The sequence below is a fragment of the Hoplias malabaricus genome, chromosome 10, assembly GCF_029633855.1.
Source record: "Hoplias malabaricus isolate fHopMal1 chromosome 10, fHopMal1.hap1, whole genome shotgun sequence".
Classification (NCBI taxonomy): domain Eukaryota; kingdom Metazoa; phylum Chordata; class Actinopteri; order Characiformes; family Erythrinidae; genus Hoplias; species Hoplias malabaricus.
Window position 1 is genome coordinate 37,795,623 of NC_089809.1, and position 24,615 is coordinate 37,820,237.

General features: G+C 42.8%; 2 protein-coding genes across 4 annotated transcripts; one reads left to right on the top strand and one right to left on the bottom strand.

The window, feature by feature from the left end:
- Positions 1–9: 9 nt before the first annotated feature.
- On the bottom strand, positions 10–21,982 carry kiaa0319 (KIAA0319 ortholog). Of its 3 annotated transcripts, none has more exons than XM_066682519.1 (22): positions 17,391–17,423; positions 16,770–16,949; positions 16,318–16,422; positions 13,968–14,650; positions 12,862–13,024; positions 12,228–12,323; positions 8,662–8,759; positions 8,478–8,565; positions 8,285–8,380; positions 7,808–7,940; positions 6,799–7,027; positions 6,241–6,364; positions 5,995–6,124; positions 5,591–5,739; positions 3,981–4,132; positions 3,754–3,892; positions 3,275–3,434; positions 2,188–2,324; positions 1,957–2,079; positions 1,768–1,849; positions 1,506–1,597; positions 10–952 (listed from the first exon to the last, which is right to left on the bottom strand). In XM_066682519.1, the coding sequence occupies exons 3-22, from the start codon at positions 16,367–16,369 to the stop codon at positions 780–782; spliced, it is 3,099 nt and encodes a 1,032-aa protein (XP_066538616.1). In that variant the 5' UTR covers positions 16,370–16,422; positions 16,770–16,949; positions 17,391–17,423; the 3' UTR covers positions 10–779. The 3 variants fall into 3 exon arrangements, with proteins under 3 accessions (XP_066538616.1, XP_066538613.1, XP_066538615.1); XM_066682516.1 differs by having other exon boundaries at positions 12,228–12,326; XM_066682518.1 differs by lacking the exons at positions 16,770–16,949; positions 17,391–17,423 and adding an exon at positions 21,876–21,982 and having other exon boundaries at positions 12,228–12,326.
- LOC136708048 (uncharacterized) lies at positions 21,377–24,207 on the top strand. Its single transcript, XM_066682309.1, has 6 exons — positions 21,377–21,397; positions 22,699–22,797; positions 23,032–23,076; positions 23,197–23,289; positions 23,619–23,907; positions 24,015–24,207. Exons 1-6 carry the CDS (start codon positions 21,377–21,379, stop codon positions 24,125–24,127), a joined length of 660 nt encoding a protein of 219 aa, XP_066538406.1. The 3' UTR covers positions 24,128–24,207.
- Positions 24,208–24,615: the final 408 nt, after the last annotated feature.

Here is a 24,615-nt window from a genome sequence, read left to right on the forward strand (position 1 = left end):
GACTGTCTATCTGATTGAAGTTAGGGGGGGTGTGGCTTACAGTGCTGATCAGTACAGCACGGAAAGTGAGTGAACGTAGGCACGGAGTGAGCAAATGAAAGGAGGCTTGTTTGAAATATTCATCTCATTTTTTTCTTTCTTATGATTAAAATATTTCAGTTTAAAAAATGTATCAATTTTGGAAAAAAAAATATAACTCCCATCACTGTTCTCCCTGAATTCTCCTTCAACATGAACATGATCACAATCATTAAAATAATCTCCTCTGAGACATGGAACGTGGCAAACAAAGAAACAAAATGTTTTTTCCATAGGTTTCTTGAAATTATAAATTTCAGCCAGAGAGGTCCCCAGTTTCCCAAAGTCACCAGTGCACCATTTCAAGTGCTTTAACGATTGAAAGGAATCAGTGAATTATCTAATGGTGGATTGTCATATTTTTTTGACCAAGGGCAATAAGTGTCAAAAAGCAGGTATCACTTTTAGGATGCATTTAAAAGCCCAAATGTGTTTAAATAATAAAAAAAAAAAATAACAATCCAAATAAAGTTTTTGGCTGTGACCCACTGGCTGTTGATGCTTATTAATAGGCGAGGGTAAAATCAACAGTAAAATAGCAGCCAGAATACAGTAGCGTGTGTATAGTACACAAAACTATTTACATTCAGAAAGACCTCAGATCAGTCAGTACATTCAGCCAGTCTGTGTAAACTCTCTGTTCCCTGATCTGACTCCACAGCACATCCGTTAAATAAACATTTCATCCGCAGAGAGGAGTCTCAGCCTTCCACAGGGCGCAGGCTGTAGGCGTCCCCGTTGCTCATCGCTCCGTTCATTTGGTTTCTGGCCCTGTCCGTCCTCTCGTAACTGAAGATGGTGTCCTGCTCGCTGTCGAATTCTGACTCTGACATCATCAGGCTGGAGTTGTGCTCGGTGCTCCTGTGCTTGATGTCTGAAAGCGACGACGAATTTAGAAACTCATGGAAATTGCTTGTAACAACAAAAAGTTCCACTAGGGGAGCTCTTTAGTGCTTTGCATCAACCTTACTTTGTGCTTTTGTTTGTTTTATATTTAAATGTGAAGCACCTCACTGAACACATTTAGGAAATGCACTACAGGAGGTCCTCGAGTTACGATGTTTCGTGGTAATGACACATCTCCCATTTACTGTATAAAGCCGTGTTTCGACTTAAGTGGTTTTGCGTCGTAAACATCGTAACGCGAACTTCGTGTTTGGTGTGCGTGGTGGAAGAATACAAGGTTACACGGCTCGGGACTGTGTTAGGATAGGATAAGTGCTTACAGTATGTTATTTACGTACAGTATGTACGTATGTTCCGACTTACACCGAAAATCTGTTTACGACGCGACGTAGGAACGAATCAACGTCGTAAGTCGAGGACCCCCTGTATATAGAAAATTTATTTAATGCTTTGCATTAAAACCGGTGTGTCCTTGTCGTTTTTGCATGTTTTCTTAATTAACCAGATTCTCATTGACTCACTGTATTTTGGTCTCAGTTCCATTCTCTCCTGCTCGTCCACGTTGTCCAGTATCGTGTACTTGGTTTTCTTTCTCACTTTTGTACGTCTCCCTCTGAACACAGCGGAACAAGTATCACTCAAAAAAATAGAGATAAACATAGTTGGCTTCCCTTAAATTTAACTTCACATTTCACTAACAGACAAGGGCTTTTGGGCCAAATGTTAAAATAATTAACAATACTTTGCTGTGTTTTTTTCACAAAGGGAGGTATGATTAATTACCTTTTACACCAGGCCCAGCTTGTAGACACGACAAAAATGACCACCACGATGCAGCAGATTGAGACATACAGCATACTCCAGTCTGCAGGAGAGAGGGCCCAAAACATGACTGTTAGTGATTTATATGACTCAGTATACTACAAATCAAGGCATTGGAGATGTAATTTAATTTGATGAAGAGCCACTAACCACAATTGCTCTCACTGTCATCAAAGAAGCGACGAAAGGGGTTCTCCATCCACAGAGGATCACAGGAACAGCTTCTAGTGATGGGGTCGCACTGACCACGGCCGGAACACAGCAGCAAACACACTGGTCAGGTTTGACACAACAGAGCACAACAAAGGGGATTCGTGAGTAGGCGATACACTGAGGTTTAGGCTGAATGAGACACGCTTTCATTTCAGGGAAGTCACTCACTGACTGTGTCCACTCTGAGGACCTTGAAGAGCAGGAAATCTGTTTTCTCCTTCAGCAGCTGATACCTCAGAAGACGGGCCAGTTTCGGGCCAGGGATCGTCCCGTCAGGACCCTGAACTGAGAATCTGAGCACTGTGCTGTAAACACACACACATTGGTGTGATTTAAACTGTAATCCCAGTCAAAACAGTTAGAGTTCAAACCATTCATTTTTTTTTTACCTACAGTTGTGAGATTCATTTTTACAGCACTGTCCTAAAATCAGAGATGGAGGTGGTTTCCTACCCTTCTCCAAAGGTTACATAGTGCAGTTTCTGCAGTGCTGAGCCTGGACTAGCAAAGTCAGAGTCTATTCTCCCTATTAGAGGTCAGCGGAGCATCTCAATGATTTTAAAGCTGTATTTTTAAGGTAAAAATACTAACAGTGTTCTTCGGCAAAGCTATCAGTGCTATGTTTTTCCACTCTGCTCTTCTGTCCCTTAAAGCATCACCAGTGTTACAATGTTCCCTTTTACAGAAACACTAACATTCACAAAAGCAACAAACCAAACACAACCTCATGCAGTGGAAGACTTTTAAAAGACTTTTTTCTTAATAAAGTGTGACACACTCAGATCTAAAGATACTAGATTCCTCAATTCTCAGGAAACCTGTCACTGTGGTGATACCCTCCAGTGTCCATATTCTTTTAGATGGGGAATGTAATTGTACCACATTCTATATTAATTGTAGATTTTTTAGTTGTTTATTCAAACGGTCCATTTCATCTCTATTTAATTTACTCTATAAAATTTACAAAAAAGAGTACAGTGGAACCTCTACCTACGAACATGATCCGTTCCGTGACCCGGTTCGTAAGTGGAAAAGTTTGTTTCTCGAGTCAATTTTCCCCATTTAAATTAATGGCAATGCAATTAATGCGCCCCATACCGCCCCACTCACTGTCCTCTCTATTAGTCTGTGACTATAGAACTACACTTGTGTTGCTCGTGGAGCTGATAAAACGGACAGGGAGGAAGTCATCTTTAATGTTATAGCTGAGTGGAGTAGGTAAAAATAAATAAAACAAATACAGTATGCACATTACCTGATGTCTGACTGACCATGTAGACCTTTAAGAGCAATGTCTGTGTCCAGCACATGCAGCAGTGCAGCCAACTGTCTCACTACAGTGTCCTTCTGCTGCTGACTGACCTGAGCTACAGTTACCTGCAGCTCCAACTCCACCTCCTCCCGCTCCCGCAGGTCTGTATACACACACACACACACACACAGCACTATACCTGTTTACCCTCATCTATCACAGCCAAAATATTAAACTAATAAATACTACTAACATTGTGTGTAAAAAATTAAAAACAGTCATTTATTACATAAAAGCATCTTGCAACCTGTCTTTTACCTGTAGATTCAAACCCAGTGTTCAATTCTGATATGACATCACAACCACGATTAACGCTCAAACGCTACAGTCTTTACATCTAGATTTCCATACACAGACTGCTGGGATCTTCTGCCATACTACAAGTGTTGCCATATGTAAACAGACAATAAGAAAGACCCTACCAGGACGCACTTCCACAGTAGCTGTTGCAGTGCTGGAGTGGCCAAGGGGTTCAGTAACTCGCAGCTGGAAGAGATAAGTGCCCTCCACTAGATTGGCCAAATAGAGAGAGGCCTGGCGGTCTGAACCATAGAGAACATCCTGCTTCCAGAAGTGAGACAAAGGGAGAAGGAAATATCAGGGAATGGTGGCTAAACTTAGAAATGAAGGTTTTCAGAAGAGCACTCACCCCCGCAGCTGGGCTCTGCTCATCTCTGACCCAGAGGAAGGACACGTTAGCAGAACTGCAGTTGGACACAGAGCCCCTCAGCACCAGAGAGTTGTTTGGTAAAGTGAGTGTGTGGCTGCCACTGGCGTGGGCTATTAGCTGAAGACTATTAGCTGTGGGAAAGGTAAATATGATATTTATATATGATATCACAAGGATTCAGCCAGACATTAATAAGCTACTAAAGAAGACAGTCAGTGGATCTTTAAACTTAATTAATGCCCCCCCTTCTTCAGATTTTTATTCAGATATTAAATGAAATGAAATAATATAATTTAGTTCAATTCTATACATATTTTGGTGCATCAAATGATACATATGATAAATTGGAAGGTTAATAATCATAATACTTGATTAAGTTGTTTTTGTTGTTCTTTACAATGCTAATAAAATGCTAATGTTAAAGGCTAAGCACCAGCTCTATAAAAGTGTTAAACAAATAAATCCAGTGGAATCTGAGTTCCTAACTTGTGTTTATTGAGAGTCAGAAAACATGTTATTTCTTACTAATTGAAGGAATAAGGTTTAAAAGACCGTTGGTCCCCCCTTCCAACGGTGTTCGGAAACTCTAATAGGCGTCTTGCCTGTGACGTAGATGGTGGACAACACTCTAGAAGCTGCACTTAATTTAATGCAAAATGACGAAAAGGTGTGTTGTTTTTGGCTGCAATCATTCAATGTACAGTGGGACATCTGTGCACAAATGGCCCAAAGATCCCAAAATATCCAGAAAATGGACTAAATTTGTCAACTTTAAACGGGCACTTTGGAAAGGACCATCCGCTCACTCCGTTATCTGTAGCTCATTTCACTGGCGCTTTTCCAACAATATGGGCATGTAAGGACACCAACGAAAGGTGTTCAAGAGCCTCTGTAACATGGAGGTAAACAGGGTAAGGACACTCACTTCGCCTGTTTTAGTTGGTGTTAGTTAACGTTAGCTTGACTCGCTAAACTCGGTGGCTCAGATTATACTCGGCTACGTAGCTGCATTACGGAGGTTTATAGTGTCGGATGAATTCGAGTTCGACTTCGATCACATTTACAAGAATAACGGTACCTCTACATTTGAGTTTAGCTTATTGCTAGGCTATTGTCATGAATAATGTTGGTTATTTAGCTAGATACTGTCATAACAGTCAGTCATAACGGTGTTTTACCGCGGCGTTGTTCAGCTGTTGTCCACCAGTGACGTGGACTCCAGAATTTCCGTAGCGAACTCGGGTTTTTCCGTCAATTTAATACAATTGTCGGTTTTAAAGCAAATTAAGCAGCTATTTTCATTTTAATTCATACTTATATATGTCAGTAACTACAATAATGTGAAATATTCATGGAGGTCCATTAAGTGGTGCTTAGCCTTTAAAAGTCAGCTGACAGTTAATTAATGATTGTTTACACTTGGCCGATCTTTTAAAACCTGTAAAAAGGGCTAAACATGTGCTGATAAATCTGATTAAAACAGGAGCTAAGACACGATGAATATAGGCAAGAAAAAGAGAAAGAAAATTAAATCTATGAGCTCCACACAGAGTGAAAAACATGATGCACAGCTCTATGCTTGCTCTCACCCTCTTTGACTGTGACGGTGAGCACAGCGCTGTCTGCTGCCCCCTGCTGGTCCTGCACAGTCAGCTTAAACCCGTGACTCCCAGCTCGGAGGCCCGTCACCATGGCAACGGCTTTGTCTGCATCCTTTATCTTTGAGCCAGGAGGGCCACTTCTCAATCAGACACGTGAACAAAAAAAAAACAATCGTCACACGTAATAAGTGAAGAAGAACAAAGAAGCTATTTCCAAACTTACTGCAGCATTTCGGTACGAGAGAAATGATACTGTTTCTACATATAGACATTGAAAAATACCATCAGTCACTTGTAGTGAAACAGTGACTGCACACAGCCAACAGGATAAGAGCAATACAGTGTGTGGGGCAAAGAATTTCGCCACTAGCCATCCAAGACAAGGATGATACCTGAGGATTTCCCACTGATAGCTGGTGATGGCCTGGTCATCTGAGCTGCCTGTGGCGTTCAGTGTGATGCTGCTGGAAGGGAGAAGCAGCTGTCTGTCTGGTCCTGCTACAGCCACAGGAGCTCTGTTCGCTGTAACAAAACAGTCTGAGTTAAATATTCATATATTATTTATATTCAATCTCTACACCACCAGCATCCTTTTACACGATGTGCTCATTTCATGAACAAGGAGCTGACATATTTACCTGGCAACACAGTGACTGAGGCAGTGTCTGAATCCTGTTGGCCACTGGAGTCAGTGACAGTCAGCTGGAAAGTGTACTGACCCTCCTGGAGGTCAGACAGTTGTAGAGATGGAGACCTTCTACCCTAATATGACCAAAAGAGGAATAAAATCATGGCAAATATTTAGTTATAGGTGTTTCATAAGTTCTCTATCTGTTCATCTGTTATCTAATATACGCTGCTAAATATGAATTGCTGTATCTCAGCATGTCACTGAAGATGATACAGAGCAGTTTATAGTCATTTTCTCACCAAAAAATACCAAAAACCATGTATAAATATATATACGTATAGTGATTTTTTTTGTTTTTTGTTCTAAAAGCGCAGCTCACTTGAGATAAAGAGTCAAACGTCTGTGTAGTCTTGAATTAAACAGTTTATACTATATAGACTGGGTGCCCCAGACGAAGGAGGCCATGTTTAAAACATTTAGATACAACCTGGCCACTAGGTGTCAGTGTAAATGTTGTACGTTTCATAACAGGAATAATAACAATTTAAAAAAACCTGATTGTCACCTGCATGGTTGCTGCTTTGGCTGAGCTGCTGGGATGAATACTCCACAAGTAGCTGGTGATGGCGTGGTCATCTGTGCTCTGATTGGCCCACAGTGTCAGGTGGTTTTGGGGGAGGATAATGACCTGGTCAGTGCCTGCTCTAGCCACCGGGGGATCATCTTTTGGAGTGCTGATCGTCACTGTGGCAGTGGTGGAGTCGGTCAGCCCTTCAGAATCCATCACTGTCAGCCTGAATCAAGAGCACACTAATCAGGGCAGAACACTGAGGGCCTGCCAGCTAATCAGGCCAAACCAAATTAAACCTCTCTCAAAGGAAAGTCATCTACCAGAGAGTGAGGACATGGGTTTAAACAGCTGAGAGAGAGTGGAGTGTGGAAGAGGGCTTAAAAGATAGCAGGAAACCACAAAATGGCATGTTAAAGACAGTCATTTTTATTTATTTTTGTTGAATTACTATGTGGCAACACGGTGGCGCAGAACCTGGAGGTTGTGGGTTGGAGTCCCGCTCCGGGTGACTGTCTGTGAAGAGTGTGGTGTGTTCTCCCTGTGTCTGCGTGGGTTTCCTCCGGGTGACTGTCTGTGAGGAGTGTGGTGTGTTCTCCCTGTGTCTGAGTGGGTTTCCTCCGGGTGACTGTCTGTGAGGAGTGTGGTGTGTTCTCCGTGTCTGCGTGGGTTTCCTCCGGGTGACTGTCTGTGAGGAGTGTGGTGTGTTCTCCCTGTGTCTGCGTGGGTTTCCTCCGGGTGACTGTCTGTGAGGAGTTTGGTGTGTTCTCCCTGTGTCTGAGTGGGTTTCCTCCGGGTTCCTCCCACATTGGTAGGTGGACCGGTGACTCAAAAGTGTCAGTAGGTGTGTGTGTGTGTGTGTGTCACCCTGTGAAAGAGTGGCGCCCCCTGCAGGATGTATTCCTGCCTTGCGCCCATTGATTCCGGATAGGCTCCGGACCCACCACGAACCTGAACTGGATAAGCGCTTACAGACAATAAATGAATGAACGAATAGTGTTCATACCTGAAGGTGTATTCTCCAGGAGAGAAGTTCTGCAGGCGGAGTACAGGTGTGTCCACAGCCTCTTCGCTTTTCCACGGAGGCCCATCCACCTGCTCCCACAGGTAACTCACTACCCCTTTATCATCTGAGCTCTCTGGAAAGACAATAAAGGTGTACCAAAGTATCAGTAACAGCTTCTTCGCTTCACTTGTCTTTATTCTAGTGATATTTAGGCTATCCTCACTTTTAAAAAAAGGCAAAAAATACTTTAATTAACAATAACAAAACATTTCTTTGGATGCTAAAAAATACGTCATATTTCCTCTTCTGTTAGCACTCTCCTCCAAGCGTGTTGAGCTATCCAGTGATGTAGTGTTTCTGTACACTACTAACTGCCCTGTTTTGTTGTCTTAAGGTACCGATTGCTTGTGTTGACTAGTACTAGAGTTGACTAGAGTCCTGAATCTTTCAGTAAATTAACTAGAAAGAGGAACCTACGACTGCCATTAATGAAGATGACAGACACAGCAGAGACAGCCACATCCTGGTGCTTGGGCAGAGCGACGGACTTGGGAGGAATATTCAGGATCAGTTCTGCAAAATGAGAGAAGTTAAGATGTGCGGAACTGAGCTCACTTTATGTGTAAATGAGGTAGTAAAAGTACATGGAAATAAAACAATACAACGTTACCAGGCTTCACTGTGAAGTTTACAACTCTTTCCCCATGGGCCCCGTCCCCTGTCACACTCACTCTGACGATATAAACACCTGCCGACATCTGGAGAACACCAAGGACATGTAGAGTATATGAGAAAACTTTCCTGTATGGTGTGGTTTGACTGAAATGCTGCAAACAAGTCCAGAGAGAACTTACCTCGTTGATTTTCACGGTCCTGCTGTGTTCTCCTTCCATCTTTCCCTGCTGTCCGTTCGGTGAGCTGATAAAGCTCCATTCGTATGTGTAAGGTCTCACTGGGAGTAAATACGAGGGAAATAATATTATGCATTATGCCTTCAGACGTGTTACAAATGAATTATTAGGGCATTAAAAAGAACAATAACACTCTCCTTCAACTTATAAAACCATTACAATGTCACTAGGGGATGTTTTCCCAGACAGGGATTAAGCCTAGTCCTTGAATACACTTCATTTTGAATTGTAATGTTCCAGTGAAAGAAAGATAGAGTCCAGGACTGGGATAAATCCTTTTCTGGAAATCCAGCTCTTAGGCTAATAAAATAATTTTATACATAACTGCCCTTGAGGGGACCCACTCTGTGAAGAATAAACATTATTTCTGAGATTACAAAGCAGAGTTGCACCTAATTAAAAGATAATAACACATTTTCATTAATATTCTTTAAAAAAAATACGTATTGTTCCATTAGGTTTGATTTCTGCTGAAAAAGAGAAAACAAGTACAGCACCAGTCAAATGTTTAGACACGCCAACTTCGAGAGGATTCCCTTTGTTTTGGGGCATTTTCCACACGTTGTGAATGTACAGTAACAGTCAGAAGTTTGGACATCCCTTTCTTTTTCTTTGTTTTTTTTATTACTTTATACATTGTAAATGAATGTGGGAGACGTTAAAACTATGAAGGAACACACATTGAATTATGTAGTGAACAAGGAAGTGTTAAACAAACTATTCATTCATTATCTGTAACCCATATCCAGTTCAGGGTCGCGGTGGGTCAAGAGCCTACCTGGAATCATTGGGCGCAAGGCGGGAATACACCCTGGAGGGGGCGCCAGTCCTTCACAGGGCAACACACACACACGCATTCACTCACACACTCACACCTACGGACACTTTTAAGTCGCCAATCCACCTACCAACATCTGTTTTTGGACTGTGGGAGGAAACCGGAGCACCCGGAAGAAAACCACGCAGACACAGGGAGAACACACCACACTCCTCACAGACAGTCACCCGGAGGAAAACCACGCAGACACAGGGAGAACACACCACACTCCTCACAGACAGTCACCCAGAGAAAACCCACACAGACACAGGGAGAACACACCACACTCCTCACAGACAGTCACCCGGAGGAAACCCACGCAGACACAGGGAGAACACACCAACTCCTCACAGACAGTCACCCGGAGTGGGAATCGAACCCACAACCTCCAGGCCCCTGGAGCTGTGTGACTGCGACACACAGGGACCTGCTCCAGGGACCTGGAGGTTGTGGGTTGGATTCCCACTCCGGGTGACTGTCTGTTAGGAGTTGGTGTGTTCTCCCTGTGTCTGCGTGGGTTTCCTCCGGGTGACTGTCTGTGAGGAGTGTGGTGTGTTCTCCCTGTGTCTACGTGGTTTTCCTCCGGGTGACTGTCTGTGAGGAGTTGGTGTGTTCTCCCTGTGTCTGCGTGGGTTTCCTCCGGGTGACTGTCTGTGAGGAGTTGGTGTGTTCTCCCTGTGTCTGTGTGGGTTTTCTCTGGGTGACTGTCTGTGAGGAGTGTGGTGTGTTCTCCCTGTGTCTGTGTGGGTTTCCTCTGGGTGACTGTCTGTGAGGAGTGTGGTGTGTTCTCTCTGTGTCTGTGTCGGTTTCCTCCGGGTGCTCCGGTTTCCTCCCACAGTCCAAAAACACACGTTGGTAGGTGGATTGGCGATTCCAGGTAGGCTCTGGACCCACCGTGACCCTGAATTGGATAAGCGCTTACAAATAATGGATGGATGGAGATTCTTCAAAGTAGCCCCTTTTGCTTTGACAACAGCTTTGCACACTCTCAGCGTTCTCACAGTCAACTTCATGAGGTCTTCACCTGGAACGGTTTTCAGTGAACAGTTGTGGCCTCATCAAGAGTTAATTTGTAGAACTGTTTGACTTCTTTATGTGTTTGAGACCATAACATGGGTAGGGGCTGGGTAGGAGTGAGTATGAATGAATGACTGAGTATGTATGCATGTGAGTGAATGACTGAGTGAGTAAGTATATGAGTGAATGACTGAGTGAGTAAGTATATGAGTGAATGACTGAGTGAGTATGTATGTGAGCGAATGACTGAGTATGTATGTGAGTGAATGATTGTGAGTATGCATGTGAGTGAATGACTGAGTGAGTATGTATGTGAGTGAATGACTGAGTGAGTATGCATGAGAGTGAATGACTGAGTGAGTATGCATGTGAGTGAATGACTGAGTGAGTATGCATGTGAGTGAATGACTGAGTGAGTATGCATGAGAGTGAATGACTGAGTGAGTATGCATGAGAATAAATGACTGAGCGAGTATGCATGTGAGTGAATGACTGAGTGAGTATGCACGTGAGTGAATGACTGAGTGAATATGCACGTGAGTGAATGACTGAGTGAGTATGCATGTGAGAGAATGCATGTGAGTGAATGACTGAGTGAGTATGCATGAGAGTGAATGACTGAGTGAGTATGCATGAGAGTGAATGACTGAGTGAGTATGCATGAGAGTGAATGACTGAGTGAGTATGTATGTGAGTGAATGACTGAGTGAGTATGTATGTGAGTGAATGACTGAGTGAGTATGCATGCGAGTGAATGACTGAGTATGTATGAGTGAGTGACTGAGTATGTATGAGTGACTGAGTGAGTATGCATGAGAGTGAATGACTGAGTATGTATGAGTGAGTGACTGAGTATGTATGAGTGAGTGACTGAGTGAGTATGCATGAGAGTGAATGACTGAGTGAGTATGCATGAGAGTGAATGACTGAGTGAGTATGCATGCGAGTGAATGACTGAGTGAGTATGAGTGAGTGACTGAGTATGTATGAGTGAGTGACTGAGTGAGTATGCATGAGAGAGAGTGACTGAGTGAGTATGCATGAGAGTGAATGACTGAGTGAGTATGCATGAGAGTGAATGACTAAGTGAGTATGCATGAGAGTGAATGACTGAGTGAGTATGCACGTAAGTGAATGACTGAGTGAGTATTCACGTGAGTGAATGACTGAGTTAGTATGCACGTGAGTGAATGACTGAGTGAGTATGCATGTGAGTGAATGACTGAGTGAGTATGCATGAGAATGAATGACTGAGCGAGTATGCATGTGAGTGAATGACTGAATGAGTATATATGTGAGTGAATGACTGAGTGAGTATGCATGAGAGTGAATGACTGAGTGAGTATGCATGAGAGTGAATGACTGAGTGAGTATGCATGTGAGTGAATGACTGAGTGAGTATGTATGAGAGTGAATGACTGAGTGAGTATGTATGTGAGTGAATGACTGAATGAGTATATATGTGAGTAAATGACTGAGTGAGTATGCATGAGAGTGAATGACTGAGTGAGTATGTATGGGAGTGAATGACTGAGTGAGTATGTATGTGAGTGAATGACTGAATGAGTATATATGTGAGTGAATGACTGAGTGAGTATGTATGTGAGGGAGTTAGTAAGTTTCAAGCCATTTCCATGAGGTGCTTTGCATGTCACAGTGTTCTTTTTCAGCCTACCTCTTTCAGTCTCTGTACTGACTGAGGCAGTCAGTTCTACTGTGCTCTCTGGGAGTATTACTTCATCAATGTTTCCCACAGACACTTCTAGGGTTGCTGCTGATTGAGATAAAGATGGTGCATTAGTCAAAAAGCTTTAGGTGTTCAAAGAAATACACAGGCATTTCAGGTAGGAACGCACAATGCAAAGAACACGACATATAGCTGTACTACTTCTACATATTTCAGTTTCATCACACGCACCACTCTCAGTCAGAGCACAGAAAGGTCGGCACATTCTGTAATCGTAAAGTTATAAAACTACTTTCATGATAACTGGACACGATAAACGAAGTGGACATCACACAACATGTTTTTATTTACAATGGCAGCCTGAAATTGAATGCACGGAAACCAAGTAAGGCATGGGAATGGAATAGTTAACAGAAAGGGATAGTATAGCATTTTGTATAGCTTTTATTTTACATTCTGCTTGGTCTGACACAAAATGAAGTGGATGATAATTACGGTAAAAAATGGATGTGGTTCGTTTGAATAAAGATGATCTAATGGCAGGTACAGGCCTAGAAACCCACACAGACCTATCTGAGCGTGCGGCTTAGCTCTGCTCTAAACGTTGTCTGTATTGTTTCACCTGGCTGTGCAGAGGTGGGCTGGATTGTGGTGCTTGTGTCAGGCTGAACAGAGGGAGCAGAGCCACTGATTGGGCTGAAGTTGGATGGATCTGCACTGAAAAGCTGCAGAATGGAAGTTGGCTCCATGTTTGTGAAGGAGGTGTTGAACTGGTTGTCCTCCTCCTGAAACAGAGAGAGCTCTTCACGTTTAAACTTGCCTTTGTCAGATCGTTTCAACCGCACAAAGCCAAAGCTCACTCTGATTCGATAACTTGTAATATTAGTGATCAACTCTGGGACAAATATCGAGCCGATGTTATCTCTAACGACATCATAAAGGGCCGGAAAGCTACTGTGTTTCCTGATGAGGCCAGCTAATTCCAACATGGTCCCTCTCTGTGAGGAGTTTGGTGTGTTCTCCCTGTGTCTGCATCACTAAAAAGTTAAAGTCTCATAAGTTTAAGAATAAATTAAGAATATTTAGAAGCTTAGAGTGATGTATCACACATCCAGCAATGTTCTGCCCAAACCAGACATTCCTTAAATGATTTCCCTCTGCCAAGACTTCAAGCCTGGTCTCCCATTTGAGTAGAACTATAAACGTTTGTTTTTGGGAATTACACAGACGTTGTACCCCCTGATACCCTGCATTTACAGGTGGTGATGATGGTAGTTTGTTCTGACGTAAATATTGTACAGAACTGATGAAGGGGTATTCAGTTATGGCTTTGATATCCATGTATTTAGGAGGGCAAATCCAGCACTGGGAGCTTGGACAGTGTGTGAGAATGGAGTGGGAGAATGTTCCGGATATTCACCTGTATGCACTGCACAGGCACTGTGCCACTCCTAAAACACGTGTTCCATCTCTTGCTGCCTGAGGCAGACAATCTCTTGCTGTGGCAGTATTTACATTTAAATAGAAGAAATTATGTGTAGTATTTGTTGACAAAGACATGCAAAAGTACATGTACTGAATGTTTTCCTGTGTGACCACCAGGCGACTTTAGCCTTATCACATTGTAATCATGAATTAAGACTTAACTTAGAATAAAAATACCAACAATGAAGCTTCTGTATGAATTGCTTAAATTGTAAACTGAACAATAATGGACATAATGCTTACCCTAATTGTGGGCAGAGTGGCTGAGGTCCTCCATGAAGACTTTGCTGTACTGGGAGATGTTATGCTTCCATTTGTTGCTGCCGGAGGGGAGCTAGGTGTGACCTGGATGCCCTCAGTTGTGTCTGGCTGAGAGAGTTTGCCTGTACCTCCTTCTGACTCTGACAGGTTAAATCCATCTCTTTCTTGCAAAGCAGGCCAATCGAGTAGTCCAGGACTTTCTTCATGTTCCACTTTTGAGCTGGATTTCTCCTCACGCATGGCATCATACTCCATTGCAGAATTATCCAGATCCTGAATCCCCCCTAACAATGCCAGGTCCTTCAGAGGGTCCTCCGGGCCTCTGTGTCTGGGCAGTGGACGCCAGTGACTGGGGAAAGGCTCGCCCCGTACCAGGGACTGTAGCACCAGTGTCTGTGGAGGTCCACGTTGCAGAAAGGCCAGCAGGGACTCGGTGCCAGGCCTCTTTTTTGGCTGACAGTTCTCCTTTCTCTGGCAACTGAGAACATAGCAGCGTCTCTCAAAGAACCAGGCCAGGTCACAGCCTGGAAGATCGCAGCAGGCCGCAGCGCACTGGGTCAGCGTCAGCACCTCTGGGACCCGAAGGATGCTGCTGCTCCTCAGCTCCGGAGACACCACCGTCTCTGAATATGTCGCCCCCTGCCAGCACTGCCCTGCTACTACATCTACAGCACAAAAAATCTAATCATTTTACTGCCAGAAAAATAGCAAACAGCAATTATAAGAGACAATGTATTATGTTTACACGTTTTTGTAAAACTTGCAACAAATTTCTCTGTAGTCCCTGAATGGCATGTTTTATGATCCATGAGGAGGGTGCACCACATATGGGTAACCATGTTTAAAATTGGTTTAGTACAGACACATCTGACACATCCAGACCTCTAGGTGTCAGTAATATATTAGCTTTGTTTGTTAGTGAACAGTGAATCGTTAGCTTTGCTATGCTCATCAACTGTCTGTGTTTTGATTCATTCTTTAGTTATTTGTCAATCTACTGTGTTAAACTGCTTATTTATAAAGGCTAAGCACCACTTAATGGACCTCCATGAATATTTCACATTATTGTAGTTACTGACAGATATAAGTATGAATTAAAATGAAAATAGCAGCTTAATTTGCTTTAAAACTGACAATTTTATTAAATTGACGGAAAAACCCGAGCTCTCTACGGAAATTCTTGAACGCGACCGTGACCTCACTGGTGGACAACAGCTGAACAACGCCGCGGTAAAACACTGTTAAGACTGACTGTTATGACAGTATCTAGCTAAATAACCAACATTATTCATGACAATAGCCTAGCAATAAGCTAAACTCAAATTTAGAGGTACCGTTATTCTTGTAAATGTGATCAAAGTCGAACTCGAATTCATCCGACACTATAAACCTCCGTAATGCAGCTACGTAGCCGAGTATAATCTGAGACACCGAGTTTAGCGAGTCAAGCTAACGTTAACTAACACCAACTAAAACAGGCGAAGTGAGTGTTCTTACCCTGTTTACCTCCATGTTACAGAGGCTCTTGAACACCTTTCGTTGGTGTCCTTACATGCCCATATTGTTGGAAAAGCGCCAGTGAAATGAGCTACAGATAACGGAGTGAGCGGATGGTCCTTTCCAAAGTGCCCGTTTAAAGTGGACAAATTTAGTCCATTTTCTGGATATTTTGGGATCTTTGGGCCATTTGTTCACAGATGTCCCACTGTACATTGAATGATTGCAGCCAAAAACAACACACCTTTTCGTCATTTTGCATTAAATTAAGTGCAACTTCTAGAGTTGTTGTCCACCATCTACGTCGCAGGCACGTAGGGGGGGGGGGGACCAACGGTTTTTTAAACCGTATTCCTTCAATTAGTAAGAAATAACATGTTTTCTGACTATCAATAAACACAAGTTAGGAACACAAATCCCACTGTATTTATTTGTTTGACACTTTCATAGAGCTGCTGCTTAGCCTTTAAAGCATCTGACTGCCTTTTAAGTCATCTCTTACTTATAGTAATATTTGCTATGTAATTCCATATTACATGCAACAGATGTGTTGATTTATCAAAAAAAGCCACCCTAAACTACTAATCCGTGTGTAATTACACTAGGATTCATATTCAATTATGTTCTGAGTGATTCCCACTTGTGTGATTTACACCAGATGAGATTAAATCACTAAAGCGGTAGGGTTCACTGAATATACAATCTCAGAACCAACCAGAGCTAAACCTATTTTAAATTATAATTTATCCCTTTGGAATAATGCTAACTTTAAAAAGGCTCTCCTCTTAACAGCTCTAGCTTTACCATTTGCTAAATGTGGCTTAAAAGATCTTACCTCTCATGCTGTAAATTATCAGTGACAGCGAAAGGAGAGACACGAAGTTCATGATGCTCTGACAGCTTCTGAAAGCATCACCTTTTCAATGTGCCACTTCTAAAACTGTGAAAGAGAACAGCAGTTTTAATACAGCCCGCCACGAAGATGTGCAAAGTGCTCAGATTTACTGAGACCTTGACAGGCAGATTATATCGCAAGACATAGGTTTTCATAAAAAAAACCTGGGTGTATCCCAATTCCTACTAAGCTGCCTTATTAGTTACAGCCTACATAGACAGCTGTCTAAATATTCAGTGTGATAACGACATCCAGCCTCATAAGGGACATCATAGGGACACTATTAAAACAGCAGTAACATATCAAACCCTATCCAAAAGCAACACTACATTGTGTTTTTTACTTTAAAAATGCTTTTTACAACTTCAAAAATAATGTGATTATTCACCAACCTGTAACTCCAGGCAATCCTTGTTGCACCGGGCAGCTTTGAAAATTACGGTGTCATTTATTCAGTACATTGTCCCTTCACTTTTTGGCTTTGGGACCCACACAAACCACAAAGACAGTGACCCATATTGGCCTCAGCAAACCCACTTCAGGCAATCATGGAACATCTGAAAGATCATCTGCTGTGCTTGCAAATAAACAAGATAAGCTGTATACCTACCAAAAATGATTTAAAGTTATATCATATTAGGTCATTATTGTCATCGTTATTTCTCTCACTTAGGAATAGAATAAGGTGGAACACACAGGCAGAGGATTAAATCATTGTTATATGAGGCGACTGAAATGATTAAACAATACAGCCACCATTTTAATATGGAAAAGTAAACAGCGTGAAGTTGCTCCTCCTCGGAGCTCTCCAACAGACGCTGGAGGCCTAGGAGGGTTAATGCTGACACAGCAGCGACTGGAAAACGATTTTCAGGGCATCAGAAAGACATTTTCACTACCTACAGTCTATAAAAACACGGGTATTTAAAAACAGCGCGGACTACAGCGGGCGGCGGAGATACATTCATTTGAAAGGGTGTGATACAATATCAACAACAACAGCAGCATCTTACCGCGGAGTCTGAGGAGAGTCAACGGAGGAGAACCGCAGACTGAGAGGATGAGCAGAGGGAGGGAGGGTGTGGAGCAGAGAGAGAGAGAGAAACGCGGATGAATACGGCACACGCAAAGAAACAGCGACGCTGGAGCTCACGCGCATTCACGCCTAAAAATAACAAATACGATGCAATGCTTACTGCATCACAAATGCAATAAAAATACGTTAAAAACTACCCACAATCCAGTTTACAATTAAGCTGTTTATTATGATGCTTTTTGTGCAGATTATTCTACAGAAATGAGAGGCAAATCAAAATGGTTATCTTCATACTGAGGGACAAAAAATCAAAAGCTGATGGTGTGTGTGTGTGTGTTTGGGGGGGAGATGTTAGATGCAGGATGAGGGGTTCCCCTGCTCTCCACTCACATCCACTGTCTCTACTCACATCTGAAGGGGGTGGGGTGGGGTTAGTAGATTTTCTTGCATTATGAAACTAATTTATTGACAACTAGTTTCTGTTTTCAATTTCTGTTTCATTTTTTTACCCAGCCCTGCCTCCAACCCACCAGTTATTTCTAATTACTGTGATTAGCCAGGTCTCTGCCCATTAAATAGGGTTTCAAAGGAGGAAGAGCAAAAGCTTGTAATGAAAAACTAACTCCAACACAACAACGGCTCAACACACTCGAAGGAGAATATTAATTACTCGTTCCATGCAACCTAAAAGAAGACTGCTTTAGCACGATTCTGATCAATGCCAGCTAATTTGTTATTAGTGTTTATTATGTTGATTTTTTTAATTATAAATTATAATGTTATACCATACTACATGAAGCACTTACAGATGGAAAAAATCTGTATTCATTCATTGTCTGAAGCCGCTTATCCAATTCAGGGTCGCGGTGGGGCCGAAGCCTACATGCAATGACTGGACACAAGGCGGGAACACACACTGTAGGGGGCGCCAGTCCTTCACACGGCGACACACACTCACACATTTTTGAGTCGCCAATCCACCTACCAACATGTGTTTTTTGGACCATAGGAGGAAACCGGAGCACTCGGAGGAAACCCACACGGAGAGAACACACCAAACTCCTCACAGACAGTCACCCAGAGCGGGACTCGAACCCATAACCTCCAGAAGCGACTGCTGCCCCTGAGTGTCAGATATCTGTAATGTAAATCCAGTCAAACAATTTAATGTTAAAATGGTTTGCCATAAGTATTAAATTAAAGATAGTCAGACGAAAGCTCTTTAATGTTCAAACAGCTTGCCAGCGGAATTTTTTTTTTCATTTTTATTTATAATATATGGACGCAGGAACACCTGCAGTACGTATATATAACCACCAGACACTGCTTCAATATCGCAAACAGGTAATATACAATATCAGCGATGACCTCCAGGAGACGCTGCGGAACCTCCGCTTGCTACGGTGGCCAGGCCCTGAAGCCTCGACGTTTCCTGACGCCGGTGGCCGGGGAAGGAGACGACGCAAGCGGTGTGAGAGGAGACAGAAGCGCGGCAAGCGAGGGGGGATCCATGCTAGGCTAAGAGCTAACCCGAGCCGGCAGGCTATCCTTTCTCTCTTTCTCTCCAATGTCTGCTCGCTGGATAACAAACGGGACTATATCAAACTTCAGCGAACTGCACGGCGAGAATACAGAGACTGATGTGTTTTTGTTTTTACGGAGACATGGCTCAGCGACAGTATTCCCACGCCGCCATTCAGCTAGATGGGCTAGCTGCGTTTCGAGCCGACGGAGACCCAGCGCTATGCGGTAAGACGCGCGGTGGTGGATTATGTGTCTATATCAACACTGAAAGAACTCTGTGCTGGTCTCTGCTTATTGTTAATCGTTAGTGGAGTTTGTGGCTGTGAGATTGTGGCCTTTTTATGTACCTCGAGAATTCATCGTTATTTACATTATCGCAGTCTATATTCCTCCCGGTGCAAACAAAAAACAAGCGCTGTGAGAATTATACGAAGCCATAAGCGATTTCCAAAACACACACCCGGATGGACTGTTTATTGTTGCTGGAGATTTTAATCATGCAAATCTCAAGAAAGTGTTCCCTAAATTCCACCAGTATGTGAACTTTGCTACGAGAGGAGCAAACACTCTGGATCTTGTTTACACAAACGTTCCAGACGTGTACAGGGCAGAGCCCTGCCCCCACCTTCGACACTCAGATCACATGTCTGTTTTGCTAATTCCTGAATACAGACAGTCCTGGACCAGACAATATTCCTGGCAGAGTGCTCAGAGAATGTGCAGACCAGCTTGCTGATGTCTTCACTGATATCTTCAACATCTCACTTAGCAGCGCCGTTTTTCCAACATGCTTCAAGAACACCACCATCATCCCTGTGCCTAAGAATTATTCTGTGTCCTGCCTCAATGACTATCGTCCCGTTGCACTCACACCTGTCAACACAAAGTGCTTTGAGAGGCTCGTCATGAGGCACATCAAGACCCTACTTCCCCCCACACTGGACCCTCTACAGTTCGCGTATCGTCCTAACCGTTCAACGGACAATGCCATATCCACCACGCTCCACCTGCCACTCACCCACCTGGACAAGAAAGACACATATGCCCTACTGCTGTTCATAGACTTCAGCATTCAACACCATCATTCCTCAGCACCTGATCGGGAAGCTGAATATACTGGGCCTTAACACTTCTCTCTGCAACTGGATCCTGGACTTCCTGACTGGGAGACCTCAGTCAGTCCAGATCAGTAGGAACACCTCCAGCACCATCACACTGAACACTGGAGCCCCCCAGGGCTGTGTGCTCAGTCCACTGCTGTTCACACTGCTGACCCATGACTGTGCAGCAATGCACAGCTCAAATCATATCATCAAGTTTGCTGATGACACGACTGTGGTGGGTCTCATCAGTAAGAACGACGAGTCAGCATACAGAGAGGAGGTGCAGCGGCTAACTGACTGGTGTGAAGTCAACAACCTGTCTCTGAACGTGGACAAAACCAAAGAGATGGTTGTAGACTTCAGAAAAACAAGGGGTGAGCACTCGCCGCTGAACATCGACAACTCTGATGTGAAGATTGTCAAGAATACCAAATTCCTTGGTGTTCACCTAGCGGATGATCTCACCTGGTCTACTAACACCAGTAACATGCCCAGCAACGCCTCTACTTTCTGCGAAGGCTGAAGAAGGCTCATCTCCCACCTCCTATCCTCACCACTTTTTACAGAGGAGTCATCGAGAGCATCATGACCAGCTGCATCATTGTCTGGTTTGGGAACTGCACTGTGGCGGATCGCAAGTCCCTCCAGTGGATCGTAAGGACAGCTGAGAAGATTATCGGTGTGTCTCTTCCCTCCATCACAGACATCTACACCACTTGCTGCACCCGCAAAGCACTCAGCATTGTGGGAGAGCACACACACTCTTCAACCTACTGCCGTCTGGAAAAAGGTATCGAAGCATTCGAGCCCTCACATCCAGACTCCGTAACAGCTTCTTCCCACATGCTATCAGACTCCTGAACACTTAGAGACTGAGACTGGACTGAAGAAGCACACACACACACACACACACAACTTCACAAAACACTGGTTTGTTGGACTGAAAATGAGTGTACTGTTTACACATATCCTGTTTACATCATGGTTAAATCCAGTTACCGTTTACAGCACAAATACACTTTAAATTGCAGTGTCTCTCTCCCTCAGCCATGTCTTTTGCACTTTAATGTATATGCACTAGTTGCACTTTAATGTTGGGTATTGTTTTATGTAGCACCTTGGTCCTGGAGGAATGCTATTTCGTTTCACTGTGTACTGTAAACACTGTATACTGCTGATAATGACAATAAACTTCTTGAACTTGAACTTGAATGTGTGTTCTGAACTTTCTAGAAATGTAGATCTTTGTGCAATTGTTCAATCTGTTAGCAACGGTAACTAGGGGGTGTGGCTTACACCGTGTTCCACAAGTAGACCCGTGACCTCATAATCCAACATGAGCAACAGGAGAGCAGACGTAAGTAGAGTTAACTCCTGTAAAATAGTGTAGGCTACACTTTTTAATGAGAATATATAAGGTGTGATTTGATATAAGATATAAAACTTAATTTCACATGGGAACATATGAGCTAGCAGCTTTTGTTAAGGTGGAAAGGTCGGAATGGAGAACCTAATTAAAAGACTGTAGGTGTAGCTTGTGTACAGAAAATAGTATAATTATGAATGTCCTTAAATACTGTGAGTAATTAATATAAAGGGAATGTTTAGAGTGAAACACTAAGAAAAAGCCTTTAAACTGAATTAGTGATAGTTTGATACACATAGATTTTGAACATAATTATAATGAAGGGAAAGTAGTTTTTTAAATGTCAGTGATAGCATTTCTTATATATATTATGCGAGATTTATGAGAGGTTATAAATGTTTATGCGAGATTTAGACGTACCTATATTAGCTAGCTAGCTATGTACACTGTATTTAAAAAGCGCAGTTACCTTTGGCGACCGCTGTTTATGGTTCGGCACTTTCCGTCCCTGAGAGCAGGGAGACGGCGTCCCACTGTTGGCCACTGAGGGCAAAGTTAGAGGTCCGCTAGTGTTTGGCGTTTTCTGGGCGGACCGCTGGTGATTAAACAGAATTTTATATTTTAGTTATATCCTGTACAGGACAGTAATCTGAGTGGTCCGATGGTGGACCAGCAGTGGTCTACAGTCAGTGGGGTACCCGCCTTTTTATGCCAGTGGACCGTTATATTCTCGCTGTCTGAGATGTTTCAGTGAATGCTACGGAAAAACCCGAAGCAGTGGCGGGTCTTTATAAATACCGCCTAGCAACCATAGTGCCTTTTGATTGGTTACATTTGCACCAATAGTTTTTAAGGGCTTTGTTAGTGTAGGATGAAATGGTTTTCTATATATGCCTCTATGTATATTTTAGATGTCTTCTTTAATATTACATTACATTTGTAGTTTAATTTACATGTGTTATAATAATCACTGACATACTGATAATATATTATAATATTTAAGAGAAAGGTAGGCCTTACAGTGAACTGTTAGATATCTGAAACTTATTGCTAATATGTTTATCTCTAAGATATTTCTAATTACATATTGACCTGTATTTTTAAAATCACAAATGTAATTGATTTCTGAGGAAGCTCCAGCTGAAGATATCTGTGATTTGTCGGCGGTGAAACTTTCTGTTCAACTTTAAAGTCAACATTTCCTCCACTTGGACAGTAATGGGATATGAGAGTAGTGTATATTGTGTAGCAGCTGTATATTGTACATAGTTGTTATCTCCTCTTTTTTCCAGATGACGAAAATATCAGTCCGTAAGCGCAGCTTGCCCTACGCCCAGAACTCAACTTCTGGAGGTTCTGAAGAGTCCCTTGAAGTACCACTGGGAGAGTGTGTAAGTGTCCAAATACATTTCATCCTGAATTTGCTTCATTAGACTTGGATCTGGATTAAATATAAAGAGCTCATATTGCAGCAAATCTATTGTTTTTAACAGTTTTTTATCTCAGCTGTAATTTGTAAAAACATTGTATGGGTCTTACAAATGTAGTCTGAATCCAGTTCCAGGTTCAGGGATTAATGTGTTATATTTTATTTTATAATGTATTTATTCTATGTGCTTTCACAGGGGGTCCTGTCAGATGAAGTGGTGGACGGGATCAGAATTCTTGTGGTGAGGAAAGGAGACCTGTTCATTGTAATGATAATTAAGAAACAATTGAATGAGTAACTTACAGAGAAATCAAGTAAAATGAAGAATGTCCTGTGGCATGTTGTTTATTTGTGTGAGCAGATTCTAATGCCACCTGTCAGATTTGCCCTGTCTTCATCTGATGAAGAGAGTGGAGGCTCTGAGCACGAGGACAGCGAGTCTCTCTCTGAAGACGTGAGTTTACTGATTCCATTAAGATGAAGCAGAATCTTCATTATTATAATAACTGCAGATATTTAATACTCATATGTGTATGGACTGATCAAATGTCCACCAAATCACAGTTAAGCATGTAAGTATTTGTAATGTGTTAAAATAAAAAGCTAATATTGTGCAGATTCTCTTATCTTCACACGTTGATGTAGTTTGTGAAATATCTAAACCGTATCAGACCACACAATCTGGAAAGTAAACTGCATGGAGTTATGACTGTTTAAGGTGGTCTTAACATAGTTCCAGGTTCAGATAATATATATATATTCCTCTTTCCATACCTTTTATAGGGGACAGTGGCAGATGAGCAAGTCGCTGAGGTCCAGGAAGAGGAGGCACCATCTCCCTGTGGTGGTGCGAGCTCTGGGTTTCCAACCCCCTGCACCATCCTTACCGTGAAGTCAGTGACGGAGGAGACTGAGCTGGAGTCTTCACTCAGTCTGTCCTCCGCTCCTCTTCCAGTCAATGGCGAGGGAGATGTGCTGGATGGTGTGAGCTCTCAAGAGCTCCCATCCCCTGGACCCAGTGAGGACTCTTCCAGTGGAACAGGAGCAGCAGCAGAAGGAGAGACGGCAGCTGGTGAGTAACAGCTAAGAACATCAACTCAGTTCTCCACTACTGGCTTTAAAGAGCTGCCTTCACTGAGCGGAGATGTTACATACACAATCTTATTCTCTTCTCTAAAGGGAAGCCCAAGAGGAAGAACAGGGTTCGAGCGTTCTTCAAGCGGACGTGGAAGGCAATTAAAAAGTCCTTCACCTGCCGCTGCCGCTCGAATAAGATCGCCCCAGCTGAGTAACATCCCTGTCCTCCACATCCTCCACTATACTTTAATTAAACTCATTTATTTACAGTCCTCTTGTGGGTTTATTCTGCACTCACCTTGTGGTAAAGCGACTGTTCTGAGATTGACATGTCTGTTCAGAAATATTAAATAAATGTAGCTCATGTTTATCAGAACGCTGATCCAGGATAAGGTTGTGTCATTTTACAGCGCCGAGTTAGGATTGTATCGTCTGATTTTACTGATCAGTGTTCTTATAAACAATAGATTTGCTGCAATATGAGCTCTTTATATTTAATCCAGATCCAAGTCTAATGAAGCAAATTCAGGATGAAATGTATTTGGACACTTACACACTCTCCCAGTGGTACTTCAAGGAACTCTTCAGAACCTCCAGAAGTTGAGTTCTGGGCGTAGGGCAAGCTGCACTTATGGACTGATATTTTCGTCATCTGGAAAAAAGAGGAGATAACAACTATGTACAATATACAGCTGCTACACAA

Bases quoted from the DNA above. Each gene is read 5' to 3' on its own strand.
- kiaa0319 (XM_066682518.1), bottom strand. From the start codon at position 16,369: ATGAACTTCGTGTCTCTCCTTTCGCTGTCACTGATAATTTACAGCATG. The intron at 7,028-7,807 runs GTATGAACACTA...CTCTTGATTCAG, and splicing joins CCTGGAGAATACACCTTCAG to GCTGACAGTGATGGATTCTG. The intron at 6,125-6,240 runs GTAAATATGTCA...GTTTTGTTACAG, and splicing joins CTCAGTCACTGTGTTGCCAG to CGAACAGAGCTCCTGTGGCT.
- LOC136708048 (XM_066682309.1), top strand. From the start codon at position 21,377: ATGAGCAACAGGAGAGCAGAC. The intron at 21,398-22,698 runs GTAAGTAGAGTT...TCTTTTTTCCAG, and splicing joins TGAGCAACAGGAGAGCAGAC to ATGACGAAAATATCAGTCCG. The intron at 22,798-23,031 runs GTAAGTGTCCAA...GTGCTTTCACAG, and splicing joins AAGTACCACTGGGAGAGTGT to GGGGTCCTGTCAGATGAAGT.